At 38.2% G+C, this 26,958-nt stretch overlaps 1 protein-coding gene across 8 annotated transcripts in view; it reads right to left on the reverse strand.

Moving 5' to 3' along the window:
* Positions 1-26,958, reverse strand: part of CLSTN1 (calsyntenin 1) — a 62,034-nt gene that overhangs the window by 25,545 nt on the left and 9,531 nt on the right. For 4 of the 8 annotated variants that reach the window (XM_034753365.1, XM_034753372.1, XM_034753369.1 and 1 more), the window contains exons 2-4: positions 12,923-13,045; positions 3,901-3,930; positions 2,538-2,733 (exon numbers count right to left, since the gene is read on the reverse strand). In XM_034753365.1, coding sequence (XP_034609256.1) covers positions 2,538-2,733; positions 3,901-3,930; positions 12,923-13,045 — 349 coding nt within the window. Of the gene's footprint in view, positions 1-2,537; positions 2,734-3,900; positions 3,931-12,922; positions 13,051-17,301; positions 17,306-17,910; positions 17,916-26,958 lie in introns of those variants that run through there. The other 4 variants (XM_034753371.1, XM_034753368.1, XM_034753367.1 and 1 more) reach the window with 2 other exon arrangements.

Here is a 26,958-nt window from a genome sequence, read left to right on the forward strand (position 1 = left end):
CGCATGACCGCTCTTATGGCTTCCTTTTGCTTCCCCATCAGAAAGTCATTTTTCTGCGGGGAAGCAAAGACATCTGTGGGGGACATACATTCTGCACATGCGCAGTGGTGCAGAATTCCCCCAGGAGTAATAAGTCCTCAACACCCTTGTGCAATAAGTAAGTTATTGCCATTTTACAGAGGAAAACGAAGGCAAAGAAAGGTTAAAAAAAAACTAAAATCTGTGGCAAACTGGGAATAAAACCTTAATATCTGATTATTAATTTTGTGCTTCAAACACAGTACTATCCTTTTCTATCATGCACCACCAGATATCAAGCTTATACTACACTTAATTTTTATGTTTTAATTAACAATTTGATATGGAAAACAAATATACAATGACAATTAGAAGTCAGGCTTCAGACTAAAGGCTCAATCAAGAACATTAGACTAGTTTTGTTTCAATAAGAATACACCAAGTTGTGTAAGTCAGCTAAAACACAATTAACTCATTTTTTGGAGGTGGAAGTGAAAGGTCAAAGAATATAAAAGTAGCAGAAAACCCACATAAAATAGTTTATCATGAGCCAAGTAATCCCAGAAAGACTGGGACCACAGTGCCTTTCCTCTTGCACTTGTCATAGTATATGTGTAAATACAGAATGGAAAAATATGTCAATGAAGAAAACAACAAAGAGCAAAGTGTGAATGATGGAACAAGTGTCAAGAATGTAAAAATACTACGGGGAAACATTTTATTAATGCATCCCTCCTCCAGAAGTAAATATTTCTAACGCTTACCTAAGAGGTTGGTTTTTGTTTGTTTATTTTTTGTTTTTTAAAGGGGGCTTATTTTAGCCAATATGGCCAACAAATGCAGTGCAAAGAGACCCACTAGACATTTACATTTTCTTTAATGCAAGATAGTTTCTTCCTGCTGATGAAAATGTAACTTCATTGTCACACATCAGTTAAGGAGATTCAGGATAGTACATTCTCAATAATTTGTATTAGAGAAACATAATTCAACATGAAGAGAATGAGCAATACAGAGCTGATGACTAAGATCCTAGTCACCCACAAAGTGGAAGTGCGGTTTTTGACACGGGGGTGGGGTTAAGCAGTGATTAATTGATGCTCTAGGAAGCAAGTATCCCAGTGCTGTTGCTTTCTTACCCATGCACTGGGCTTGCTCTAAACCAGGGGTAGGCAACCTATGGAACACGTGCCAAAGGCGGCACACGGGCTGATTTTCAGTGGCACTCACACTACCCGGGTCCTAGCCACCGGTTCGGGGGGCTCTGCATTTTAATTTAATTTTAAATTAAGTTTCTTAAACGTTTTAAAAACCTTATTTACTTTACATGCAACAATAGTTTAGTTCTATATTATAAACTTATAGAAAGAAACCTTCTAAAAACGTTAAAATGTATTACTGGCACACAAAACCTTACATCAGAGTGAATAAATGAAGACTCGGCACACCATTTCCAAAAGGTTGCCGACCCCTGCTCTAAACTGTTGACTCTGCTTGTCTTTCCTTTTGTGTGTAGCCAATGTTCCTTTTGGTGGGAATTGGCATTTACATTTTGTGTTTGGTCCATCTCCTGGAGCAATGGGGAAAAGTGGCTGGAAATTGCATGTTCTACTACAAAGTGAACAGCTGCTGTGCAGAGCGAGTCACATGAAGCCACGCTGTACAGAGGATAGAATTCCACCCAGTCTCTGAAGTGGTTTGTAATCTTTCCCTTTTGAGTATTTCTTCAATAGTTGATTGTATTATCAAATACTTTGTTTACCTAAATACCACTTTTCCTACAGCATCTTTCCGTACAAAAAGGCTTCCCATGCTTGTATCCCAGCTGGGATTACTTTCCCTAGGAAAGTAATGATGCCTACTCCTGACCCAATCCTCATCTTGTTTATATGCCCTTCTTTCCTGAGCACTACCGGTAGTCTGCCACATGCTGTACAGATGTTTCTTCCAAAGTGCTGTATTATTTTTGAGTGGTTTTTCGAAGCAGATGTTACTATGTGGTTATTTCCTTTCCCTCTACATAAAGAGTAGATTGCTTTGTTACTGTCATTTTAATCTAGAATGAGAGGAATCTTAAACCAGCAATTTGATTTTCTATTCAGGCTGCTTGGAAATTATAGAAACATGTGTTCCTTTACCCCTCCACAACACTAACACCTATTGGAGAGATTTTCTTTGGACTACTTTCAGCTCAGTTTCCTTCTGAGGTCCTTGACCTCATGGGATTTTAACTGCTTCCCTCAGTATTTCTGCTGCCTAATTTAGCACATTAGTTTCCTGTGGAACTTCCGGAGGTGTCAATATGTCAAAGGACCAATAAGTCACCACACCCTAGAATTTAGGTGTAACAACTTCAAAGCAGTTCTCGTTTTTGCTTTGACCCACTTGCGTTAATATAATTTTTAAAGCCTTCAGAATCACCTGATTTACGTTCATTTCAAATATACAGACTATAGGCCACATCAATCAGAAGACTACTTAAACTGAACTTCCCCTCAGCCACCCACAGATTTACTTACTTGTGGGATTTTTTTGCATTAGTTCCATCTGGTCCCTTTCCACAATCATAGGCCTGGATGGTGAATGTGTAGTCCTTCTGCAGTTCACAATCAAGTTTCTCTTTTGAGCGTATTATTCCCTCACCAGTGGATTTATCCACTACCACAGCATCAAAGGGGACATTTTGCCCATGAATTTTAAATCCACAAATCTCACCTAGAGATTCAAAGCAGCACAGGTTAGAATTTCAGTCAAAAACCTCTCCACGCATTTTCAAATGTAAATGACTCAGTATTTTGCAGCCAGGGATTTGTGAGGGTCTGTGGACAAAGCAAGAGCACTGTGCTTTAAAATGGGTGAGTTCTGGGAACTTTAGTATAAAAAGCATACATCTGCCTTCCAAGCAACTTGTTTACTTTGCATCCATTCATGCAGGAATACAAAAAGAGAAACGTAGACAGGCATTTCACAGGAGTACTTGAGATAGCTCTAGGGTAAGAGTAGATCTTATGAGAGCATACAGCCAAGGCCACTGGTAATATCTTCTATGCCAAGCTACTGGGAATAGCTGGGCAGCTTGTTTACTTTGACCAAAGCAGAAGGTTAAAATGCACATTTACAAGTTGAGAGGTGAAGAAGCTTCAGGTATAGGTTCAGCACCATAATTACAGAAATTCTGTCAACAGATCAAATGGACAAAGTCTTCCTGTGCAATGTACCTGGCTAAAATTAGGGAATCAAAATAAACTACTGAATGAGAAAGGTAGAAATACCAACTTTTCAGGCATCCATTTCAACGCTGTCTACTAATATACCAATTATGTTAATCTTGATAGTTATTTCATGTAGAGGGATTTACTAGATATTTCTTTCTAGTCAGACTTTTCTTTCTAACAGACCTGAAAAAGAAACCTACAAAGTAAATCACTTTTATTATATCTAAAACTATTTACAAACTGGATTATAAATCAGATCTACGATTACTAGTTAATCATATAGTGAGGAAAGTGTATTGCAGGTTGTGGCTATGTTTTGGCAATTATATTACTTCTCAAAATGTATGGGAGAAACCTAAGATGCCCCAAAAATGTAAGCTATTAGTGAAAGTACTATTTTTTAACCAAAGCTTAACTGCAGTGTTCATATATCCTAAATATAATCCCAAACAGTTCAAATGGATGTCTGATTTAAAGATATTTCTAACCAAGGGTTTGGCTACATAACAATTTCTATCAATATATTTTAAAATAGAAAAAAACTGGGAGAATAAAATGGGGGTAAAAGAGCATGACAGGATCTTCTGTTTAGGTGCTGATTCCCCATTTCATAACCAAAGTTAGTGGGTTAATATTCATAAAAGGGATAGAAAGAACCCTTTATCACCTTCTTTGGTGACTGTCACCTCAAAACTCTCTAAAGGGAAAAAAGATAAACCCAAGTCAGTAATACAGGAAAGACTGAAGAGGGAGCAAATAAGGAAAAAGTCAAAGATGCACACATTACACAGAAAAGCTTTGGACAAAATTGTATGAACAAATTCCAGTGGTCTTAACTATTACAAATCTAGAGCCTCATTCACTAATGTGATTTAACCTCAGCCTTCAGTTTATCATACACTGTGAAATTCTCAGGTTAAATTAATACTTGCCTTCAGATTGTAAAAAGGTTTCAAATTCCCTTATTGGGTATTGGTGATAAAACTGGATATTCATGTGTTAAACAGGTAGATACTCAGTGAATTTCTGGGTTTTTGCAGAGGTACCCATCAAGTTTAATTCTCACTGAACTTAGTGTCTAGTAGTCTCTCTATTTAAAGAATACATCTTGAATAGGGATTTTTTTTGGCTTTTTAAAATTTTACTTAAGGTTATTATCCCCACTTCACGTTTCTAAATTTTTTTGTAAATCTAATTCACATTTCACCATTAATGAAGTTTATTTACAGTTTACATTTCTCACAGCTTGAACAATGTACACATTCATCAGTTTCACCACCAGGTTTTCATACTAAATGATGCAACGTATGGGGTTGCAGACAGCAAAGATTTCTTCATTGCCACTGGATTTTTATGCGTCCTGAAAACATTTCTATTGGTATAGGTTCTATAATAACTTGTGTTTGCAAACTTGAAGTTCAACGTCAAATTTAGCTTCACAGTATTTCTTTAATTCATGATTTAAAATTAACATTTATGTTAAACTTAAGCAGTTTACTGAACATAAAAACTAACTTGTGAACAACTTTTTTTTCTCCTCTCCCCATTTATTCATACCCTCAAGCATATTTTCCAGACTTAATTTCCACTCCTCTTACCCAGCCACACCTGGCTCCTTAACTACTTGAATCTGAACACATGATTACTGGACACAGCTGACAGTATGCTTTCTCCAAACAGCAATTATAGTGTTATTAAACTATGAATTTACACTTGTTACACACTGTTGAACATTACACTTTTATGACTACTATTCTCTTTGATCTGAAATGCAGTTACAGCAAAGTTGACCCTTAATATGCAAGTCAAGTGGAACCAGTGTCAATTCTCATTTATTTTAGTAATACATAATTGTGCAACTAGTAAAAACTTACAAATTTTGGCTCTGAAAAGGAATTATCTATGCAGCAAACAGAACAAAATGCTATGTTTATAAGTACAAAACAAAATATTGGTTCAAAACTAAAGCACGCATATCCTACAGGATAAAGGAAAAATTACTGCAGAATGCCTCACTTTTAAATAGTGGAACTTTATTATAAAGGAGCTAATTTCAGAAACCACCTCTTATGAAGTTATCCCTGATGACCCCATTTAAAGTAAACCCACAAGTTTATAATCAGCTCCTTATTTTAATGTACCATGTTTATGATCTCCTAGGGCTTCCATATAAACTATTCCAGGGACATAGCATATAAGTATAATCCTGAATTTTAAGGTATTTTTAATTAAATGATTATTCACAAAACCTGTACGCTGCTTGAATTCCTGGCTAACGCTACAGAATAATGAAAAAGGACTATAGAACAATTGCAAGCTTTTAAATACTGAGCACCCCACCCCACCTAGGGAGTCCAGCATTTTGAGCAAGGCATTAAGATTACAGAAGACTACATAACTGTAGGGACATGATATGGCAGAAAGCCCAATAATGAGTGTTGGAGTTAACGTATTGAAGTGTGTTAATGTGACAGTTGTCTTTAAAAAAAAAAAAAAAAAAAAAACAGAAAAAAAAGCTGCTCAATTCTTGGTGAACTGAACTCTAACTCTAGCACCAATGCCAACCTCTGCCACTAGGCAGTTCAAGTATTACATTCCTTGGCATCCCTCCACTACAGTAATCCACAACTAATCTTCCCAATAAATACTCATGTGTCTCCAGATGCTCCCTAGGGTATTAAAATCTCTGTTCAAGATATACTACAGCTCAATTTATCAGAACAAGAATCTACCCAATATGTTAACTTTTCCATTTCATTGTAATAAGATCTTATTTTAATAAAAAGCCCATTTAAAAAACATTACGGTACAAAAACTCTGACATTATAAAGAAAGGGACTTATGCATCAAAAAGCTGAAGCCCATAAAGAACTGTTAGTTACGAGAAATGCTATTAACAGGCCATATGCAGCTTCAAGTTTGAGCAGAGCTTGTCAGATACTACCAGCTATTTCCTCCCAAATGGTCTCTACCATAAGAGGCAAAAACAAAACATTTCAATTCCCTAAAGCACAAAATATTTCCTCTCCTCCTTCCAAAACAAATTAAAGGTACTATTACAGAGCACATATCAAGATGCACAAGACAATGTGCAGATGAATATTTTGGTGCCTGGATAATATGCACCTTAAACCAGTACAACTAATAACGGAGATTATGCAGCAAAAATCAGGAGTCTGGTACATCAAGAGCTTTCATATGATTAAACAATTCTTTTTAGTAAATTTCTTCATCTTGACACAGCAAAGTTAAGTTCCACATAATGCATCAAGCACCAAGCCGGCCCAGTAAGAACAAGCACCATGCTATATATTATATATACTTTATATAGCAATGCTTTTTGTCAGAGCTTTCTGATCTCATTACGGAGTTGAGGTGAAACATGTTTCCATCCCTGCCATACCCAGAAGGGAATGTAAATCAGTTAGCAAGTTGAATATTAGTTTATCATTTGATACATTTTCATCTCTGTAGCTAAGCAAAACTTAGATACAGTTCAATATAAACTAACAAGATTATGTATCCACCTTACTGTAGCCTGAAAACATAAAATAATCCAGTCTCCTTAAGGATATTCTTTATCATGGAACTTTTTACTGTTTTGTTGCAGCACGCTCTGATGAGAGTAATTTTTTTTAGGCTCTCATGGTATTATGCTGCACTTTGATGCAAAATACTTTACTGAAAATTAGTTTTTATAATATTAGAACTAGAGGGCATAAAGAGTGATGTCTAAATTCTTCTTAAAATACTGGAGTCAGCATCTCATTCCAGCTACCTTCCAAAGAGAGAAAAAAATTTCTTCCAAAGAGAGAAAGTATGAATATGTTCTAACAAATTCCAGACATGTATCATTCTGTTACTAGGACTTTGAAGTGTGGCAGTCATTTGGAAGCTCACCCTTTACACAAACTGTGCCATTCATCTTCCCTACCTACCCTTTATTTAGAGCCACTATCCAGCTGACTGCTGCATTACACATTAGCAGGCTGCAGACAGGACGTCAGCACAGTTCTCTGCCCTAAACAAACAAGAGCTGGCAGTTCAGTGTGGAGAAAAACCAACAGCAGTCACCCACTGGAAAATGTGAGTTACACACATCTCCAGGAAGGGGCTAACAGAAGTGTTTTTTGTTTTTCAAGAGAATGAACAGAGACGCTACAAGAGCATTTTTCAGAGTTGCATACGCATGTACTCTCCAAACACAAAGATTCCTAGCACCCACAAAAATATTTCTTGGACTCTCTTTATATTTATTAATATGGGGAAAGCTAAATAACATTGCTTAAGAGTGGTTAATTACGGTACCTTTTTAAAACTTTATTATAATCATGCTGAAGAATCTTAATTCCACCAGTGGATCATCTCAAACAAAGTGCTACTTTAAACCCATTTAAAGTCCAACATTGCAAATTCAACAGTTTTGAGGGACCCGGTGCATAAAGGCATAGTTCCTTATTGAAGTGTAGATAGAATTTGCTTGTATGCTAAGAATTTAAGGCATTAGCATGATTTTTAAAACATATCATTTGATCTCATTTATACTGCAAAATGTAATTGTCCATAGCCTTCCCAGGAAAAAGTCATATTTGACCATACTCTCCCAACAGCTGGATTTGTAGTGTAGAAGTGCTTTCACACAGGGTTCACTGCAGAACTTTGTCAGTCATCCTCCCAGGCATTCCCATGATATCCTATTGTGTATCAGCAAGATTGTTTGCACAGGGGCTACTTTGAAGTCAGAAAGCAAGACAAGGCAGTTTGGTAGGACCACATTCAGATCCCTGCTTTTATTTAAATATGCTATATTCCAGATGTCCAATCATTCAAATTAACTTGGAAGCAGATATCTGGATAATCACATTTAGCTTCAAACACCTGAGCTTCTTTGAATGTGTAATCACAGTTAAGCCATAGTGCAGGGAACCATCCATAGTGCAACTCAAGTGAGCAAAGCAATATTAATGAATCATAAAATACCGCTGTTCCTTGTCCCACAATTCCATGCATTATAAAGCATATTGACGGGTTTGGATGGATAACATGGAGGATGATCAGAGTGGTTAAAATAGCTCAGTTTAAATATTTTTAAACCAAATTAGAGTTCAAGAAGTGGTTTAATTTCGCTGAGTGAGGGCAGTTTATTAGAACTTCAACTCTTTTAGGCAACACAAATTTTGGCATTTCTAACCAATTTAAGTCTTTACCACTTAAAGCAGAATAAGACAATTAATCTGAAGCTCTTTGTTTTGCTGTGACAATATTTTGTCACTGTTCTAATAGGGCTTCTCACTTAAACACCCACATAAATGATGCTGGACAATAACAATACTATTCTATGTTCTAAGATATGCATAAGTCACCACCAAGTATTATTCAGAACAGGTCATTATGCCGACTCAGCACCACACCCACATCTTCACTCCTCAAAAGGAAATTGGGAGTATTGTCCTATTTAATGCTAGACAAATACTTTTATAAATTCTCATAATATATTTCTCATCAGTAATTTAAATACAAGTCTACCAGCTCTGAATACATAAAGGAAAGCCCTCTGTATATTTTGTTTATGTACATCATATAAAGTCTAGGATCTTAGCCAATTTGAGACTGTTGCCCTTTGGACTTTGCTAATTTTAGTTTTCTTGGAAGTCACAGTATTAACGTTTATTTAAAACTTACAATTAAGTCAACTTATAATTGTCACAGGCACTTGTTAAGGTAAAGCAGGTTTACATACATATTTTTACTGCTACCACTACACAAGAGTTGTTTTGTAAAGTAACATGATGCTCTAATTTTGAACCTCCCCTTTACAAATTTGATATGCTATTTGAACATATCCTGCCAGTATTTTCTTAAAGCTTAATTATACCAGGACATTTACTTCCCAGCAGATACAGAACAGCTAAACTGTTGCTTTCACAAACTACTGAATAGCATCAATTTACTATTAAGGCAAGCATTTAAAATATTTCTGAACAGTAAGAAAGAAGTCCTATCCTCTTTTCCTAATCAATAGGACTGAAGATCTGTCTTCCGATATCATTATTAGATTAATTTTTGTTTAATAGTCTGTATGCATACCTGTAGAATAACATGGAATTCTAAGAATACCCATGGTTAAGAATCACTGGGGAGGAAGCAAGCTGGTAACTGCTCTACGTATCCTTACTGACAGCCATCTCTCTATGCACTGTTTTCTTTTCCCTTGTAGTAGAAAGGACAGATGCACACAAGTGAGGAGATCATTAATTAGATGGTTAGAACTTTATTAGGTCTGTTCTTGCTACAGATGAGTATCTTTCTAAGTTAGCTGTTGGAGGGTCTGGTAAATTAGAACAGTCTCCAATTCCAATTTTAATTTAGTTTTAAAGATTAAGTGTAAATATCATTAACTTAAGTGTGAACCATTACAGGATGCAGCTGTTTTCTCTAAACCAATCATTCCAAAACTCACGAAATTCAGGGTTAGGGTTACACCTAAGAAATCCAAAGACATGAAGACACCAAAGAACCTTAACTCTGTCCTGTAAAGACACTGATAAGTTTTTAAAATCATAATAATGTTAAGTGTTTATGGTCCCAGATTAAACAGATTTTTAAAAAACATTTTCCCCCTAGTTATCTAGTCTTCCTATCATGGATTTATTACAACCAATGTAATTATTTCATGTAAGTTAGCTGTATAAGATGGGTGACGATGGCTTCTCTTAAGAATTACCTGAGCTGTTGACCTGACCCGGTTTGTAGTTTACATAGCTACAATTAGATATAGTCATTTATAACTCAGTTACAGCCTACTTCTTCAAATTTATAGCCTATATGTAAGATTTAAGTTACTCTTCAAACTTTCTGTATAGCTAAAAGTATCACCCTGTTAAGATCATTCATGACAAGAAAAATAGACTAAGAAGCTTAGCACCCTGTGTCAAAAGGACCCAGTTTTAAATTAATGTCAGCTAAAATAAATTTATGGATTGCCTTGTAAATTCTTGTAAAATTAGTTCTGTACTTAAAGTGTAAGCGCTGTATATTTGGCAGAATATGCTTTATTATTCATACATAAAGAGGTTAAATCCATGCTTTATGTGCAGTCTTAGCTAGGGAGTTGTGACCAGTACATCCATAACACTTGACACAATTAGAATACTCAATATTTCAGCTGGCTGCTGATTACGTAAGTTCATTTTCATATCATTTCCAGTCTTTATTGCCAGGTTGCAAATAGAAAATAAATTCCTAAACTTGATAAGGCCTAAAATGTTGAATTGCTTCTAGTTCCAATTATTTTACAGGAACTCTAGATTCTTTAAGATATTACTTGTACAAGAAAATTTCTGAAGACAAACATCTCATTCGGGCTGAGAGCTGAAAATGCCAAATGTCCTTCAAACACAATCTTCTTATATCTAGCCCAAGCAAAGAGACTATCTGTGGGATATTTATATCCCATTGTTGGCTATTGCATCTTTAAACAGTCTTTAGAAAAAAATTGTTGCTAAAAGTGAAAGACATTATTCCCATGTGAAAAGTAAAGCACAGCCTATCTTCAAACAACTAACGTTTTATCCAATAGCGCAGAGACTGCTTTCTTTAGTGTTCATTTGAAGCACAGTAGCAAGAAGATGGTCTTGCTGTTGAGGCACCTGCTTGTGGACCAGGAGATCTGGATCCAATTCCTAGATGTCTTGTGCAACCTAGGACAAATCACTTACTCTGAGCTTCAGAGTTCCCTATCTGTAAAAGGAGTATAACAATATCTCCCTTTATTTTTCTTGTCTATTTATATTACAAGTTCTTTGGTGCTGGGACTGTCACTCTATGCATTTGTATGGCACCTACTAGAATAAGTCTCCATCTCTATTGGGGCCTTTAAGTACTACCATATTGCCATAGTAACTTGATGGGATTTATAAGGGATATAAAAGTGATACGATGTACATTTAGGATTAGCTCCCAGAAGTAAGTACTATAAGAACATAAGAACGGCCATACTGGGTCAGACCAAAGGTCCATCTAGCCTAGTATCCAGTCTTCTGAGAGTGGCCAATGCCAGGTGCTTCAGAGGGAACAAACAGAACAGGCAATCAAGTGATTCATCCCCCAGAGCCCATTCCCAACTTCTGGCAAAACAGAGGCTAGGGACACTTCAAAGCATGGTTTTGCATCCCTGCCCATCCTGGCCAATAGCCATTGATGGACCTATCCTCTATGAACTTATCCAGTTCTTTTTTGAACCTTGTTATAGTCTTGGCCTTCACAACATCCTCTGGCAGAGAGTTCCACAGAATGACTGTGTGTATGTGAACAAATACTTCCTTTTGTTTGTTTTAAAACTGATGCCTATTAATTTCATTGAATGACTCCGGATTCTTGTGTTATGAGAAGGAGTAAACAACACTTCTTTATTTACTTTCTCCACACCAGTTACGATTTTATAGACCTCTACCATATTCCCCCCACCCCCAGTTGTCTCTTTTCCAAGCTGAAAAGTCCGAGTCTTATTAATGTCTCCTCATATGGAAACTGTTCCATACCCCTAATCATTTTTGTCACCCTTTTCTGTACCTTTTCCAATTCTAAGATATCTTTTTTGAGATGGGGCGACCAGATCTGCACGCAAGATGTGGGCGTACCATGGGTTTATAAATAGAACAGTATGCAAGATGCAAAACTCAATTTTCTGGACATATTTTCTGCCCTATGGCAAGAACAGGTCAAACAAACAATCTTCAAAATGCATATTTATATGACCCATTCACACACTTTCAATATAGAAACTAAGGCATTCTGCATACAGGACCATGAGGTGTTTTGGCTGGTCACTTGAGGGGGCTTAAGAGGAACAGTCAGTCTCCCTACCAAGAGGAATGGGGAATTCTTCCCAGGCTACTCTGATTGGCAATCAGATTTCTAACATTATACTTCAAGCTAAATGATCCTCAGCTAACAAGCTATATTACTGGGATAAAAAAAAAAGATGTTTAAAACACTCTATAATACTAACTTTAATATAGAAAACAGGATAGACAAATAAGGTATCTTCTCATCTGCTAACACAGAGGAAGCATATGGATAGCACTAACTACTAGACTTAGTGACTGTAGAGATAGAAAAGGATGTCCATTTTCAAGATTACTGAATAAACTGACCCTAATCAGTTTGGATTTCTGCAGAAAACCTCAATCCAAAAATGGCGCAAAAGGAATACAACATTAATCTTGGTAGCAATTAATCATTTCCTCACCAAACCCTTTCAGTCTATAATTGAGAACCAGCACAAGCCCAGAAGACTATGAAGATAAATGGTGGGTCCTTTCAGAATGATAAGAAAACTGACGTTAGCAGAACGTTTTCTGTGCTGAATTGTGCAAACACTTATCTGGAGCACAAGTATTTAAAAGACCGTTAGAGTCTACACAAGGAACATCCAGACAGATTGGTACAAGTGAAGTGAAATGTGTAAGCATAAAACCTCGAGTCTGCAAGATACAACAACCCCTTGTTTAGAAGAGCTGTATCTTTTAAACACAAACCCAGTATCATGAACCAACATTTGCTATGGAAAACCTTAGGAAGCATTCTTAAGCTGCAGTTCATTAGAGAAAAAAAAATGCTGAGTAACATACAGCATCTCCAACAAACAAGAACTTACATCAACGGAAAAACAAAGATAGATTCTGTACCTGCAAACCGCAGAGGTGCATCTTTATCCAGGGCTATCAAGGGGGGATCCAGGAGTACTGTGTTGTCATTTTCTGTAACTATGCCATGATATGTCGTTTCAATCCATGGCTTGTGCTTGTTAACTATAAAGAACAATAAAAAATTAAGGAAACAAAGTTAATTTTTATTTTAAAAGTTAATAAAATACTGCAAATGTTTTCCCACTTTGAATTTTCAGATTTTGAATCAGCAAATTATTCAAACAAAGAAATCTCATTTCTTAATGTTACATGCATTTATGCCTCCATTTTCCTAAAGTGTTCTTTAAAAAAAAAAAAAAAAAAAAAGGTTTTCTGTCTATACCTTCATCTGCAAATACTTCCTTTTTGTATACTGATACATATGCAAGAACCTTTCCTCGTACAAACAGCTCACCAATTTCTCTCTATAGCAGCTTTGCAAAGTTCTGTTTACTCCCTCATGAAGAGAGCTGCTTTAGACAGGCAAGTGAAATTCATTTTTTTCATTATTAACCAGTCATCAGAACAAAGAGAATATGAATTGCCTGTGCCAGGGCTCAAATGTTTCAAGGCAGTTTTTCAAGGCCACTCCATGGAGACGACCGTTGCCGATGCAACATGTGCTTTGTTTTTGTTTTTTTTACTTCTATCTACAGTCCTGTCAATCTTGCACATTTTGTGTGTACTAAATTCTCTTTTTAAGAAAGTTACAGAAAAATTACAAGTAGTATTGTATTTAAAGCTAAGAGAAGTTAATTTAAAAGCAGGTTTAAGGAATAAAATGAGAGGACTGCTAATTTTCCACACCACCTCACTGCTCTTCCTACTGCTCCACTTAATGCTCAGCATATAACCAATCCAATTACATGCTTAACCTTTGTATTTACAGCACCTTTTTACTATTAATTGTTCAAGGAGACAGAAAAATCTACCAAGACAACAGCCGTAAGAAACTGCAGGTTCTTGCAAATAAACTTCAAGAGCAACATTCTCACTGCAAATGTACATCTAAATATGTCAATGCTTCTGGAAACTGGTAAGTAGTAGAGTCATACAATTACATGAACAGATACTCTAAAGAAATAAAACCTATCAGCTTTGAAAAGTAGTTTGTTTTGGTGGTCCATTAAGATCCTAATATGTACAATCACCTATAAGTCTCTCCTCTCCTCCCCCCTTCAAAAGCAAGGCAGAACCATTCAACTCTGCACTTTATGAGTAATCCCCATGTCTGATTTAAGCATATTCACCAAGATAGATTTCATGAACTGAAACAATTACAAGTTACTACCTGCAAATAATGCACCCATTAGTCAAAAAAAAGATTTTTCCCAAAATAATGTGAGAAAGTGGGTCTAGCTGTATTTGTCATCATATGACAGGCAATTAGTGATCTAAAGCATCTGTTCTAAAAATGCTGCCTTTTTCTTTACCAGACCTCAAGTTTAGGCTTAACTGGTTGAAGATACTCAGAAAATAGTTGTGTCCTATTTATTCTGTATACCTGCATATGAACAAATTAAATTATGAAAAAAGTTCCTCTAGTGTTGCATAATTTTGAAATCATTCATAGTAGTAACCCATAATAGTGGTTTCTGATCTACCAGAATTAAGTTCAACGAGCAGTGGACATGGAGGGTAGCTTTTCTCCTCTTTAAAGCCATTCCTGGCCAAACAAGTCATTCCTGGATAAAAAGAGAGTTCCATCTTTTTATTTTAATGAACTTATTTCTATTAACAAATGTAATACACAGCTTGGAAAGAAAGTAAGGGAGTTTCAACTTTACTCCCACATATGCACAAATAATGCAGAAACAAGTGATATACATTTATTTAAAGAATTTTAATTCCATCCCCAAGTAGGACTGTGTTGCTGAAACAGAACACTCAAATATGAAAGGTCCATACCACCAACAGTACTACCAACTCCTTTTCTTTTGTGCATGTTTAAAGCACGTAAGTATATCAAATGCAGATAAAAGTAATCTGTACAGAAAGAAAATGGATTTGTGCCTTTCTTGCTTTTTCATGTTTGAAAAAGGCCTAAGATGTTTCTCACAGCCTGCTCAAAAAAGAGGCAGGGACTTGGTTCTTCTTATTTATAGAGTACACATTCTAGGGTCTTGTCCACAATGCTTTTCTTGGAGGACCTTATGGAGGCCTGAAAAACTTACATCATACACCAAGGAAATAAAGCCCAATTGAGAAGGGGGAAGGCATTTTTGTTCAGACTTTAGAACTCCTGTTAAAACTTAATAGGGAATCTTACCTATAAATCCTCACACCTGATAAATATTTAGATTTTTATCCTTCAGGTCTCTTTTGCCTACAGAGTATCTCAATTCACAGTGCTAGACCCTGCAAACTGAAGTCAGTGTACATTACATAACTATCCAGAATTCTATCCCAACTCTGACAGTTTCCTAATTATTAAGGCAAAAAACTCTCAATTTAAGACAGTCTGAAAACTTATTCTTAGCCCATTTATGCAGTGTATTTATAGCCAAAACTATGGTTAAGTCTAAATACTTAAACACAAGAATTCAGTAATCAAGGGATTGTGTGATGAATGCACAAAGCTGCAAGTATGAGGGGCATTCAACATGTAATGGATTTAATCCAGACACCCGCTTTCATGTCGAGGGTGGCGTACCAGTCTCCTGGATCCAGGGAAGGGAGAATAGTGCTCAGGAAGACCATGCGGAACTTCAACTTCACCATGAACTGGTTGAGTCCTCACAGGTCTAAAATGAGTCTGAGACAACCCCCCCCCTTTGCCTTGGAGATTAGGAACCCTTGCCCCATAGCTCCTGAGGAACCTCCTCAACTGCCCCTCTGGCAAGGAGCGATTGCACCTCCTGGATAAGGAGTTGCTTGTGAGAGGTGTCCCTGAAGAGGGACGGGGAAGGGGGCTGGGAGGCGGGGGAGGAGCAGAATTGGAGAGAATATCCCACTTCTACCATGCTTGGTCCCAGATAACATCAGACCGCTGGGTTCTTCACATGGTAGAAGTTCAGACAGACAATTCAGAAAACATGAGTAAGGATCTGGTGGCGTGGCAGGTAGCCGTCCTCAGGTGCGCTGTCCTCGGGCGCATCTTCAAAAGACCTGTTTAGAGCCTGATGAAGGCTTAGACTGGACATGACCTTGCCCCGAAGGGGGGTTGGAAGGTTTCCGCCTGCAGTTCTTGTCTCTTCATCTATAAAAATCCTTCTTTGGTCGAGGAGGACATGAGCGTTGTTGTTGTAGTTGGGGCTTAAAGTGCTTGTGTTGGGTTGCCGGCGTATGCATTCCCAATGACTTCATGGTTGCCCTGGAGTCTTTCAAGCTGTGCAGCTTGGAGTCTGTCTGCTCCAAAAAGAACCCCGCACCCTCGAAGTGAAGGTCCTGCTGGGTTTGGTCCACTTCCGGGGGTAGCCTGGATGCTTGAAGCCATGATGTTCTCCTCATGGCTTTGCCTGACAAGAGGGTACCGGCGGCTGAATCCGCCGAGTCAGGGGGCGCCTGTAGAGAGATCCATGCTACTCCCTTCCCTTCCTCTATGATGGCAGATAATTCAGCCATAGAGTCCGCAGGGATCAGCTCTTTGAACTTCAACATGGAGGACCATGAATTGAAGTTATACCTACTGAGGATAGCTTGCTGGTTAGCTATCCTCAGCTGGAGGCCCCCAGTGACATAGACCTTTCTACTGAATAGGTCCATCGTTTTTGCCTCCTTAGATTTGGGGGCTCATCCTTGCTGTCCCTGACACTCTCCTGTGCTAATTGTCAACACGACCAGAGAGCATGGCTGCAGGTGTGAGAATAAGTATTTGCGCTTTCCCCCCCTCCCCCCGACAATCGGTGGAATTGAGGCCGGGGTCTGCCATTGCATCTTTATATTCTTTTGATCAAAGGCAGAGCTACCCGTGATGGACCTTCGGGAATGAGAATATCCACCATGGGGTCCTTGGCCTTGACCACTTCCTCCGCTTGCAACCGGTGCCTGGGATCTACCGATGGGGACCGGTAGCAGGTATCCAGTCCCCGCAATCGAGGATGAAGGCCCGATGCCACCAGTCGGTGCCGGTCCTCTGACATCACCGTGGGTCAGTGCCAGTCCTTTGTGGGAGCCAGGGATTGGTGCCGGTCTGGCCTCGATGCCGGGGAGGGAAAGCTTTGCATCACTGGTGCCAAAGGTGCTCTCATGGGGCTTGGTGCCAGGGAATGGTGCCGCAGTGAAGGTGACCAAGAGCAGTGTCAGGATGATGCTGAGCCGGGGACTGTGAGTGCCGCATCATAGCAGGCTTGCCTCTAGACAGTACTGGTCTTATCAACACCGGAAGTTTGTCCCTGAGATCCGGGGGCTGTGCAGCTGTCATCTCAATGAGATCTCTGGCAGCTTCAAAAGTGTCTGGGGTGGAGGATGGCTCTAACACCTCCACCTGGCACTGCCCTGCGGAACATGCTGGACTTGATGGTCCCCTGTGTGGCACCAAAGTCAAAGGTACTGACTTGTGCTGACTTGGTGTTAGGTCCTTTCTGGGGTGTGCTGGGCATCCCCTGATGGTCCCACAGATATCGGGGCCGGCAAGCACCCTCTTTCGGCCTTGTGTCTCGTGTGGTACCGGGGAAGTCGAGTGGTGCCAGGCCGCTATCCCTGGGTGCGGTGCCGGGGAGTGCCAGTGCCGAGGGTCTCTTGTGGCAGAGTCCTTCCTCGGAACAGTGTCACATACAGATGCTGGAACATTCCATACGGACGCACCCGGTGCCAGGTCCTGGAGGTCCGCAGCCGGCTGTGGGCGGAGAGCGGATTCCATTAATAGTTGTTTTAGTCGGAAATCATGCTCCTTTTTGGTTCTTGGCTGAAAAGCCCTGCAGATTTTGCACCTTTCCGTTTGGTGTGCTTTCCCCAGACACTTTAGACAAAAGTCGTGGGGGGGTCACTGATGGGCATAGGTTTATTACAAGCTCTGCAGGATTTAAAGCCTTGGACTCGCGGCATACCCCAGAGCCCGAGATGGGTTAGGAATTGGGGAGAGATCATACTCCCAAATCTACTATCTATACTACATTAAATTACAACACTAACTAGAAACAGTAATGACTAACAGAAGAATGCTAAGGGAGCACTTGCTGAGCAAGTGAGCACTGTTCCAATGGCCATCATGGACGGTAAGAAGGAACCGTCAGAAGAAAGGGGGTCAGGTCAGCAGGGTCATATATTAAGTGCCATGAAGGCGCCACTCCAGGGGACTCCACAGCCAACCCGACAGGAGCTGCTAAGGGAAAACTTTCCAACGACCATACACATGGCGCCTGCACACCTGATTGATATCAACGTGAACAAGCACTTGAAGAAGAACTGAACATACTTTGTCTTATGTGGAAAACTGACCTGTTGTTGCAGCTGTCCTGAAGCTTCAGACAAGTTTGTGTAACTGAAGGCCAACTCATTACATTTCCTTTTTCTACAACAAAACAATACATATTAACTATACTAATTTAAGTGCTTACAAAAAAACTGAACTGTACCACTGCAGATTTAAAATGATCAGAGTTATGTTCTTGTTGAATGGCAAGGATGGATGATTTATCAGACATCCATGGTAAAATACACACTTGTGGTCCACTAATTTTTGCACAACTGCAATTTCACAACATGGTTTATTTTGCCCTTATCAACCATATTTTGCTAGCCCAGCTGCGTCATGGGTGAGAGGAAGAAAACAAAAACAAACATCACACCCAACTGACATACCTGTACCATCAAAACTTTCAAGTGTAGAACAGACCCTAGAGCAAGCCTGGCTTTCAATACATTAGTCAAACAATTATGTGACTAATGGATATCCTGAGCCAGATGTTTAAGCTCACTTATTTCTATTTTAAAAAAAAACGTAAATCCTAGCTATAGTAAGAGTTTTCTTATTAGCATAGTCATTGGTTTTCATTCTGAAGAATAAATAAGATGGTTTGCCTTATATTAGAAAAGAAAATAGTAGTTCTGACAAATGTTCAGTTGAAATGTTAAGACATCCTTACTTAGCAGAAACACTAGCTGCAATTGTGATCTTGGCTGACTGCCATACAAGGGATCCAGGTTCAGTTCCCAAGTCTGAATCTCACACTTTAGGCAAGGTGAGAATACAGTAGAGGCACAAATTTTCACCTATGCTTTGAAGTTACAGGATTCCAGAGTTCATATACAGTAGAGGATGAACCAAATAGTAAGAGCTACCTCTCCCCAACCCAAAAGTCTACATGCTTCTCTTAAAAATTGTTTGCTTTGGTGATAGCACGCAACTCCTTTCTGCAGATAACTCTGTCTCTGTACCAAGTTTAGACCATATCCTGACATTGATTTTTAGTCAGAACCTACTTCTGAAATTAGTAATTTACTGAATGGTCTCATAATGGCACCCTTTCCCACATCTTTTTTTAAACAAAGTTTAACACACCTTTAGTTTGTAGGTCAGACCCTTCTAGCACTACCAAAAAAATTTAAGCCAGCATTTTCTGAGTATTGGACATTGCCTATGTGCAATATATTACTAAATAGGTTTAATTATACATCAAGTATTTATATAATGCTTAAGTAGCTACTTATTTCAACTCTGACAAATCACAATTGGTTTATATAGCATTACATGCTCTGAACACTACTAGTGTCCAATGACAGTTTGTTAGATATCAAACAATGGTTTTGTCAGTCTGATTTTCCTTTAGTTTGTCAGAAAACTAGAAGATTCCAAAAGCCTGTCCAAAAACAAAACAAGGTTAAACTCTTTCCAAAGGCCACTTGAAATATTCAGTTCAAAATAAAACAGAAGCAGCCCACTTTAGCTCTGACATTCACAACATGCACGGGCTGCTGTTAATCTCCTGTCACATAAACAGGATAAGTTACATTGGTTTCTCTGAAATACAATATTCATCCTAAATTAATCAGCCCCAGCTGGAATCTGCTGTAAATCCCATGATGAATATGTGACAACATTATATCCTAGCTCACATTTAATCCAGTTGAATAAGAGAATCTTCCTGGACACATGAATGACTGCAGACTGAATTTTACTTTAACTCTGCTAGTGATCCTTAAAATAGGGTGCATTGATTTAAATCACCAAGTGGAAAACCTTGATTTAAAATCATTTAATCAAATTTTCCATTTGTACTTCAGTTATTTTCTAAAGAAAGGTGTATTCTCATTGGTTGATATAACCATTAAAACATGTTGATTTACTACTAAAAGGAATCTTATTTTTTAAAAAGAAAAAGTGTAAACAAAAATAAAAAAAATACAGTTTTTTTTTAAATAAAAACATTGATTTTTATCCACACTGCTTTAAAATAGCACTCATGTTTACCTATTAAGATGGAATTTAAAAAAATATAAAACTCCCACCAACAAAATTAAGAAAGCAGTAGCTAAACAACCTTCTTTGTCCTGATGTTGGTAACATAAAAGGAATTTTTAAATGTCGTGTGAATGTTAAAGACTCTAACCTATCAGCCAGCAACATGCTCTGTTTTGCAAGGTCAGTCCAAGCACCTGTCAAATTCTTAATCTGTCTAATGGCAATAGCCACTAAGCAATGAGGGGAGAGGGGGGAGAATCAATGCCTGATATGCTATCTGCTTTGGTGAACACAGGTTTTAAAAAATTCACTGAGACCTAGTCTACAGTTAAATTTCGCACCAAGTGCCATGGTTAGGTTAGCCAAGCCCCCAGTGTAGACAGAGATAGGCTGATGGAATAACTCTTCTGTCAAGTTAGCTACTGCTTCTTGAAGAGATTGATTAGCTACATCAATGGAAAAACCCCTTCTGTCATTGTAAGACACATCTACACTATGGTGTTACAGTGAAACAGCTGTACTGCCATAGCTGTGCCACTGTACCATCTGTATTGTAGACATACCCTCACTGTAGACTAATACGTCCAGTTTCTCATGCGATGAGAAATGGAACACCCAAGTTTCTGCTAATGCCAATTCATATGGATACAGATAGTCCTGCAGGATAATTTGAGAAAGTATGGTATGCTAGGCATTTTGCTTCTCTAATAGCAACAGCTTACAATAAAGGGTGTGACCTGTCAGATCAAGCGATAGGCAGAAATTTCTGCTATTTCTTACAGAAGCACCAAAGGATGGAAAAAAAAAACCCCTAATGTATATGTGCAAGGGGGGAGTGTTAAGGTTGGTTTGGGAACCCCAACGGAGGGTTTCCTGACTTTTTAATAGTAGTTTAGGTTAAGAAAAGAGTTATACTTACATCAGTATTGCATTTAGCACACACCCCTTTAAAAAACAAAAACAAACAAAAAAAAGCTTAATCCCAATGACTTTTTTTTTTTTTAGAACTGCTCATGCATGTTCAATTAGGTCTGTACATGTTACTTTTTCATTGTGGATGCCCTGTTCTTTCCTATTGCAAGTCTTTTCTAACATGTTGTGTGGCAAATTAACCTAATATAGCGGGCATTGTTTGTTTCCTTGAGAGTGATAACGAACCTGTCATAAATGTGATGTGGCAGAGTTGTGGCCATATTAGTCCCAGACTATCAGAGAGACAAAGGGGTGAAGTAATGTCTTTTATTGGACCAACTTCTCCCAGTTAGAGAAACAAGCTTTTGAGCTTACACAAAGCTCTTCTGCAGGTCTGAGAAACGTACTCAGGGTATCACAGTTAAATAGAAGGTGAAACAGATTGTTTAGCATAAGGGAATGGTCCCTTGAAATGTTTGTTAGCTATTTATGCTAAACAATCTGGTCTCCTTGTATTTAATAGTGGCACCCTGAGTATGTTTCCCAGACCTAAAGAAGAGCTCTGCATAAACTCAAAAGCTTCTTTCTCTCACTAACACAAGTTGGTCCAATACAAGATATTACCTCGCCCACCTCAGGCATCTATAAATATGATATGGCAGCTGGGATACTGCAGCTTTATGTAGTCTACCTAGCTAGGACTAGGAGGTGTGAAGAAAAACATTTCATGCCCTCCAGATAATTTGTGTAATAACATTTAGTGACATGCTTGCGGTGCGGCTGTTAAACAAGATCACGTCATCTGGAATATTCTTCACAGTTAGGTTAGGAAGACTGAAGTCAAAACAACTCCTTTGAGAAATAAATCAGTGAATTATTATTTAAAGTACACACTATTATTGCCTAATTTAAATATCACTGAGCTTCACAAGCTCAGTCAATTAGGTGTCTAATACAATGACAAACTATTCAGACAAATTATTTCCTTAAGAGTCTTTATTTAGTTTAAAAATATATCCATCATGAAGTATAAACACATTACAAGAGAATGGTGACCAATGTCAGTGTAAATGAACTCCTCTGAAAATGTCACTACTCTCCTCAACGGTTTGAATAAATAGACTATTCTTGCCCTAAAGGTCAAGTTTTGTTGATTATATCACGCAACTTTAGCCCACTGCCTTCCTCTTGGATCAAACACTTGTTTTGCTTGCTGTGATACAGTGTTAAACAATGAGAGAGAGAGCTGTGATTTTAAAGCCTACCACCACTTTCATATTCCCAGGAAAATTAACTGCATAATCTTTACATTCAAACAATTTCTTTTCATGTGCAAGACTTCGTGTGGATTTTAATGTAGTAAATATACACGGATCATAGAACTGAGGAAACAGGAAAGTCAACCAGATTAGACTCCAGTTCCCTTTGAGTCAGTAAAGGATACAGTCCTACAGAACCTATGTATTCACACTAAACTTTAGAGTAAAAGAGAGAAGCATGGTCTGGAGGTTGAAGTGTGGGTTCTATTCCTTGTTGTGCTACAGCCTTACTATCGAACTTTGGTTGCAGTTCACAGTTTCTGTGCCTCTACTCTCCCTCACACAATCTGGTATAACAATACCTATTTCAGTCCTTATGAAGTTCCGAGATTCTTGAATACAAGACATTCCTTAAGGTATTACTTCCTCTTGAATTTTGTGTCATTTGCAAAGCTGCAACTAGATTATAATGATGGAAATGAAATGCCTATTAATTATTGAGATAAGTGCTTTATAGAACTCTTCATACAAATAACCTCACCAAAGGTACATATTCCTGACATAGTCTGGCTGCTGCAGACACAATTTTTAAAGCAATCCTTGGATATTTTTAAGCAATGGGATGAAGTAATGAAATAAAAATTGTGGCTAAAGTTGAGGAAAATTTAAGGAAACTTTCCCACAGGGAGGAATTTGATTTGCATTTACTCTTTGATTGTGGAACAGTTTTACACGGGAATAACGTAATTCCAATTGCTTGAGACATTAAAACTGCAGAAAGTAAGGAAGTTGTAGGTAACAAGCCTGCACTGGGAGAGGGACTAGATACCTTCATCAATTCTCTACTAGGTCTAGTTCTATTATTAGAGACTATATAAAGTTGGAGATAATGTGTTCATAGCCTGAGCTAAAAAGAGTGAATACTGATAGCTTCCAAACCTCCATAACCTTCAGGTGAATAACTATTATGGAAATTAACAAAACTGTATAATTTACTAAGCCCAGCATGTTTCCTATGAAACTGAAATCTCTCTGCTGCCTATTTGTTCACTGCTTGAAAGAGGAAAACTAGTTCCCTGTTTTCCCTGCATCTAAACAGTTTCTCAAATTTGAATTTACTAGTCCAAAGGTGATATTCTTGATATATGTGAAATGGTTTTTCTTCAGTCCTGAAATGGAAAATGACTGGTATAATTGATTAACAAGTGGGGAAATGCTCATGTCATAGTAGCAGAAACAGGCCAGAGCCACAAAGCTTACATTTGAACTTAAATTGGGGTATTAAGATCAGAGGTTTGGGTTTAAGCCCCCTCTCTGCATAGCAGATCTTTTCACAAAAGCAAAAGTGTTAACTGTAGTATTCTCACCCAATTTCAATTTAGGTAATAATATGCTGTCCAATACAACTTGTACTCTTCCTTTTAAAAACACATTAACAACTTTTATTCCTTAAAAAATATGTTATATTGCTGGTGTAAGATGGATGCTACTTCCCACCCTAGAGATAGCTAAATTTTAGTGGGGGTTAATGACCCCTACATGGACACTGTCCATTAAGTCCACTGGAATAAGATACTCCATTAATATAATAACCTGATTTTGTTTGATTCAATTGTATTGATTTTAATACATTTATAGAACATTTATTTTCAATTAGATCAAAAATATTCTATTATGCTGGGTTTTGTTCATTTAAATTCTAACAGATGTAGTTTAGAATTACTGTAATGAATTCATGGCCAAGTCAAATATAACTTTCACCAATTTGTACCATTTAAATATTTATATCATGCACCTCACTGTGATATCAGATCTCCTTAAAAAAATAAATAAAGAGATTTCCTGACTCCATAGCACTCAAGTAAAATTGTGAGGGGAAGTTCCTTCCTCTCCCGCCCCCCCATAACCATGGGAAAATTAAACATAAGTCTTGTATTTTGTCCAGATGTCAGTGAGCTTTGTGGTCATTCTTATGTCCTGCAGAAGGAAGTTCCAAAGCCATAAGCCAACCAGCAAGAATTCTGTCTCCAGAGTTCACAAGCATTTTGGATTAAGTGGTTCCATTGTTTCTGGAAAAAAAATATAATTTTGCAGTCATGTAGAAGGGCCCTGTCTGAGGTAACCTGGGTCCAACCCATCAAAGGTTTTGAAGATTAAGACCATTCCTTCTATCTGACCCAGTATACAATAAGGAGCCAGTGCAGAAAACTGAACACTGAACATAATATAAGAATGGCCATGCTGGGACAGACCAAAGGACCTATCCTCCATGAACTTATCCAATTCTTTTTTTAACCTAGTTATACTTTTGGCCTTCACAATATCCCCTAGCAAGGAGTTCCACAGGCAGACTCTGCATTGTGTGAAGAAGTACTTCCTTAAGTCCCAGACTTTAAAAAACAAAACGAACAAAAACACACATCGGCAGTTATCTGGTACAGAGGCTGATTTAAGCGACAGGTTACTTCCCACAGTTAGTAGCTCTGCAATTTCATATTTGAGTTTCTTCAGAACTCTTGGGTGAATACTATCTGGCCTTGGTGACTTCTGATTGTTGAATTTATCAATTAGTCCCAAAATCTCCTCTACTGACACACCAGTCGGACAGTTTCTCAGATCTGTCATCTAAAAAGAGTGGTGTAGGTATCTCCCTCACATCCTCTGCAGTGAAGACTGATGCAAAGAATTTATTTAGTGTCTCTGCTATGGCCTGGTCTTCCTTGAGTGCTTCTTTAGGATCTTGATCTTCCGATAGAACCACTGATTGTTTGGCAGGCTTCCTGCTTCTGAATGTACTTATCAATATTTTGCTATTATTTTCTGTGTCCTTATCTAGTTTCTCTTCATATTCTTTTTTGGCCTGCCAAGTTTTTCTTTTACACTTTACTTGCCAGAGTTTATGTTCCTTTCTATTTTCCTCTGTCAGATTTGACTTCCGATTTTTAAAAGGATGCCTTTTTGTCTCTAACCACCTCTTTTACTCTACCATTTAGCCATGGTGGCATTTTTGTTTTGTTTATTATTTGGGGTGTACATTTAATTTGAACCTCTATCAGGGTGTTTTTAAACAGTTTTCATACAGCTTGCAGGCATTTCATCCTTGTGACTTGTCCATTAAACTTCCATTTAACTAGCTTCCTCATTTTTGTGTAGCTCCCCCTTTTTAAGTTAAATACCATTGTAGTGGGTTTCTTTGGTATCTTCACCCCCACAAGGATGTTTATACTTAACTACATTATGGTCACTATTACCAAGCAGTTCAGCTATAATCACCTCTTCGACTAGATGCTGCGCTCCATTTAGGATTAAATCAAGAACTGCTTTATTCCTTGTGGGTTACAAGACTAGCTTCTCCAACAAGCGGTCATTAATGGTGTTTAGAAATTCTCTCTCGCTATCCTGTCCTGAGATGACATATACCCAGTCAATATGGGGAGAGCTGAACTCCCCCCATTATAATTGGGTTTTCTATTTATGTAGCCTCTCCAATCTCCTGAACATTTCACAATCACCATCACCATCCTGATCAGCTGGTTAGTAGTATATGCCTACTGCTATACTCATTATTCAAGCATGGAATTTCTATCAGAGATTCTATGGTAGGGTTTGATTAAAATTTTTACTATATTTGATTCTATGCTTTCTTTCACATATAGTGCCACTCCCATGCCAGTATGACCTACTCTGTGATTTGTATATATTTTGCATCCTGGTATTTTCATGTCCCATTAATTATCATTGTTCCACCAAGTTTCTGTGATGCCTATTATATCAATATCCTCATTTAATACCAGACCCTCAAATTCACCCATCTTAGTATTTAGGTTTCTAGCATTTGTATACAAGCATTTGTAATATCTGTCAATATTTAGCTGTCTGCCTTCACGTGATGTAATGAATAGGCCTCTTTCATTTGACTGTTTTTCTTCAGTTCCTACCTGTACTTTATCAACTTCTATCCTCTCTTCTTTGCTAGGATATAAAGTAGCCCCTTTAATAAATCCTCCCCTAATGGACGTCACTGTCCAAACTGTGTGCTCCTCCACACCTGTCAGCTTTCTCCCAGCTCTTAGTTTAAGAACTCCTCTACAATCTTTTTAATTTTACATACCACCAGTCTGGTTCCATTTTGGTTTAGATGGAGCCCATCCTTCCTGTACTGGCTCCTCCTTTCCCAAAAGGCTTCCCAGTTCCTAATAAAACTAAATCCCTCCTCCCAACACCATCATTTCATTCATGAAACCCTGCAGTTCTGCTTGTCCAACTGGTCCTGAATGTGGAACTAGAAGAACTTCAGAAAATGCTTCCATTGAGATCCTGGACTTCAATCTCTTACCTAGCAGCCTAAATTTGGCCTCCACAACCTCTGTCCTACCTTTCCCTATGTCACTGGTACCTACATGTACCACAACCACAACTCCTCCTCAGCAGTGCACACAAGTCCATCTAGATGGATCAAGAGGTTTGCAACCTTCGTGCCCAGCACACACTTTATTTAGTGGTTCTCCCAATCATCACAAATT

The sequence above is a fragment of the Trachemys scripta genome, chromosome 19 (genome assembly GCF_013100865.1).
Source record: "Trachemys scripta elegans isolate TJP31775 chromosome 19, CAS_Tse_1.0, whole genome shotgun sequence".
NCBI classification, from domain to species: Eukaryota; Metazoa; Chordata; order Testudines; family Emydidae; genus Trachemys; species Trachemys scripta.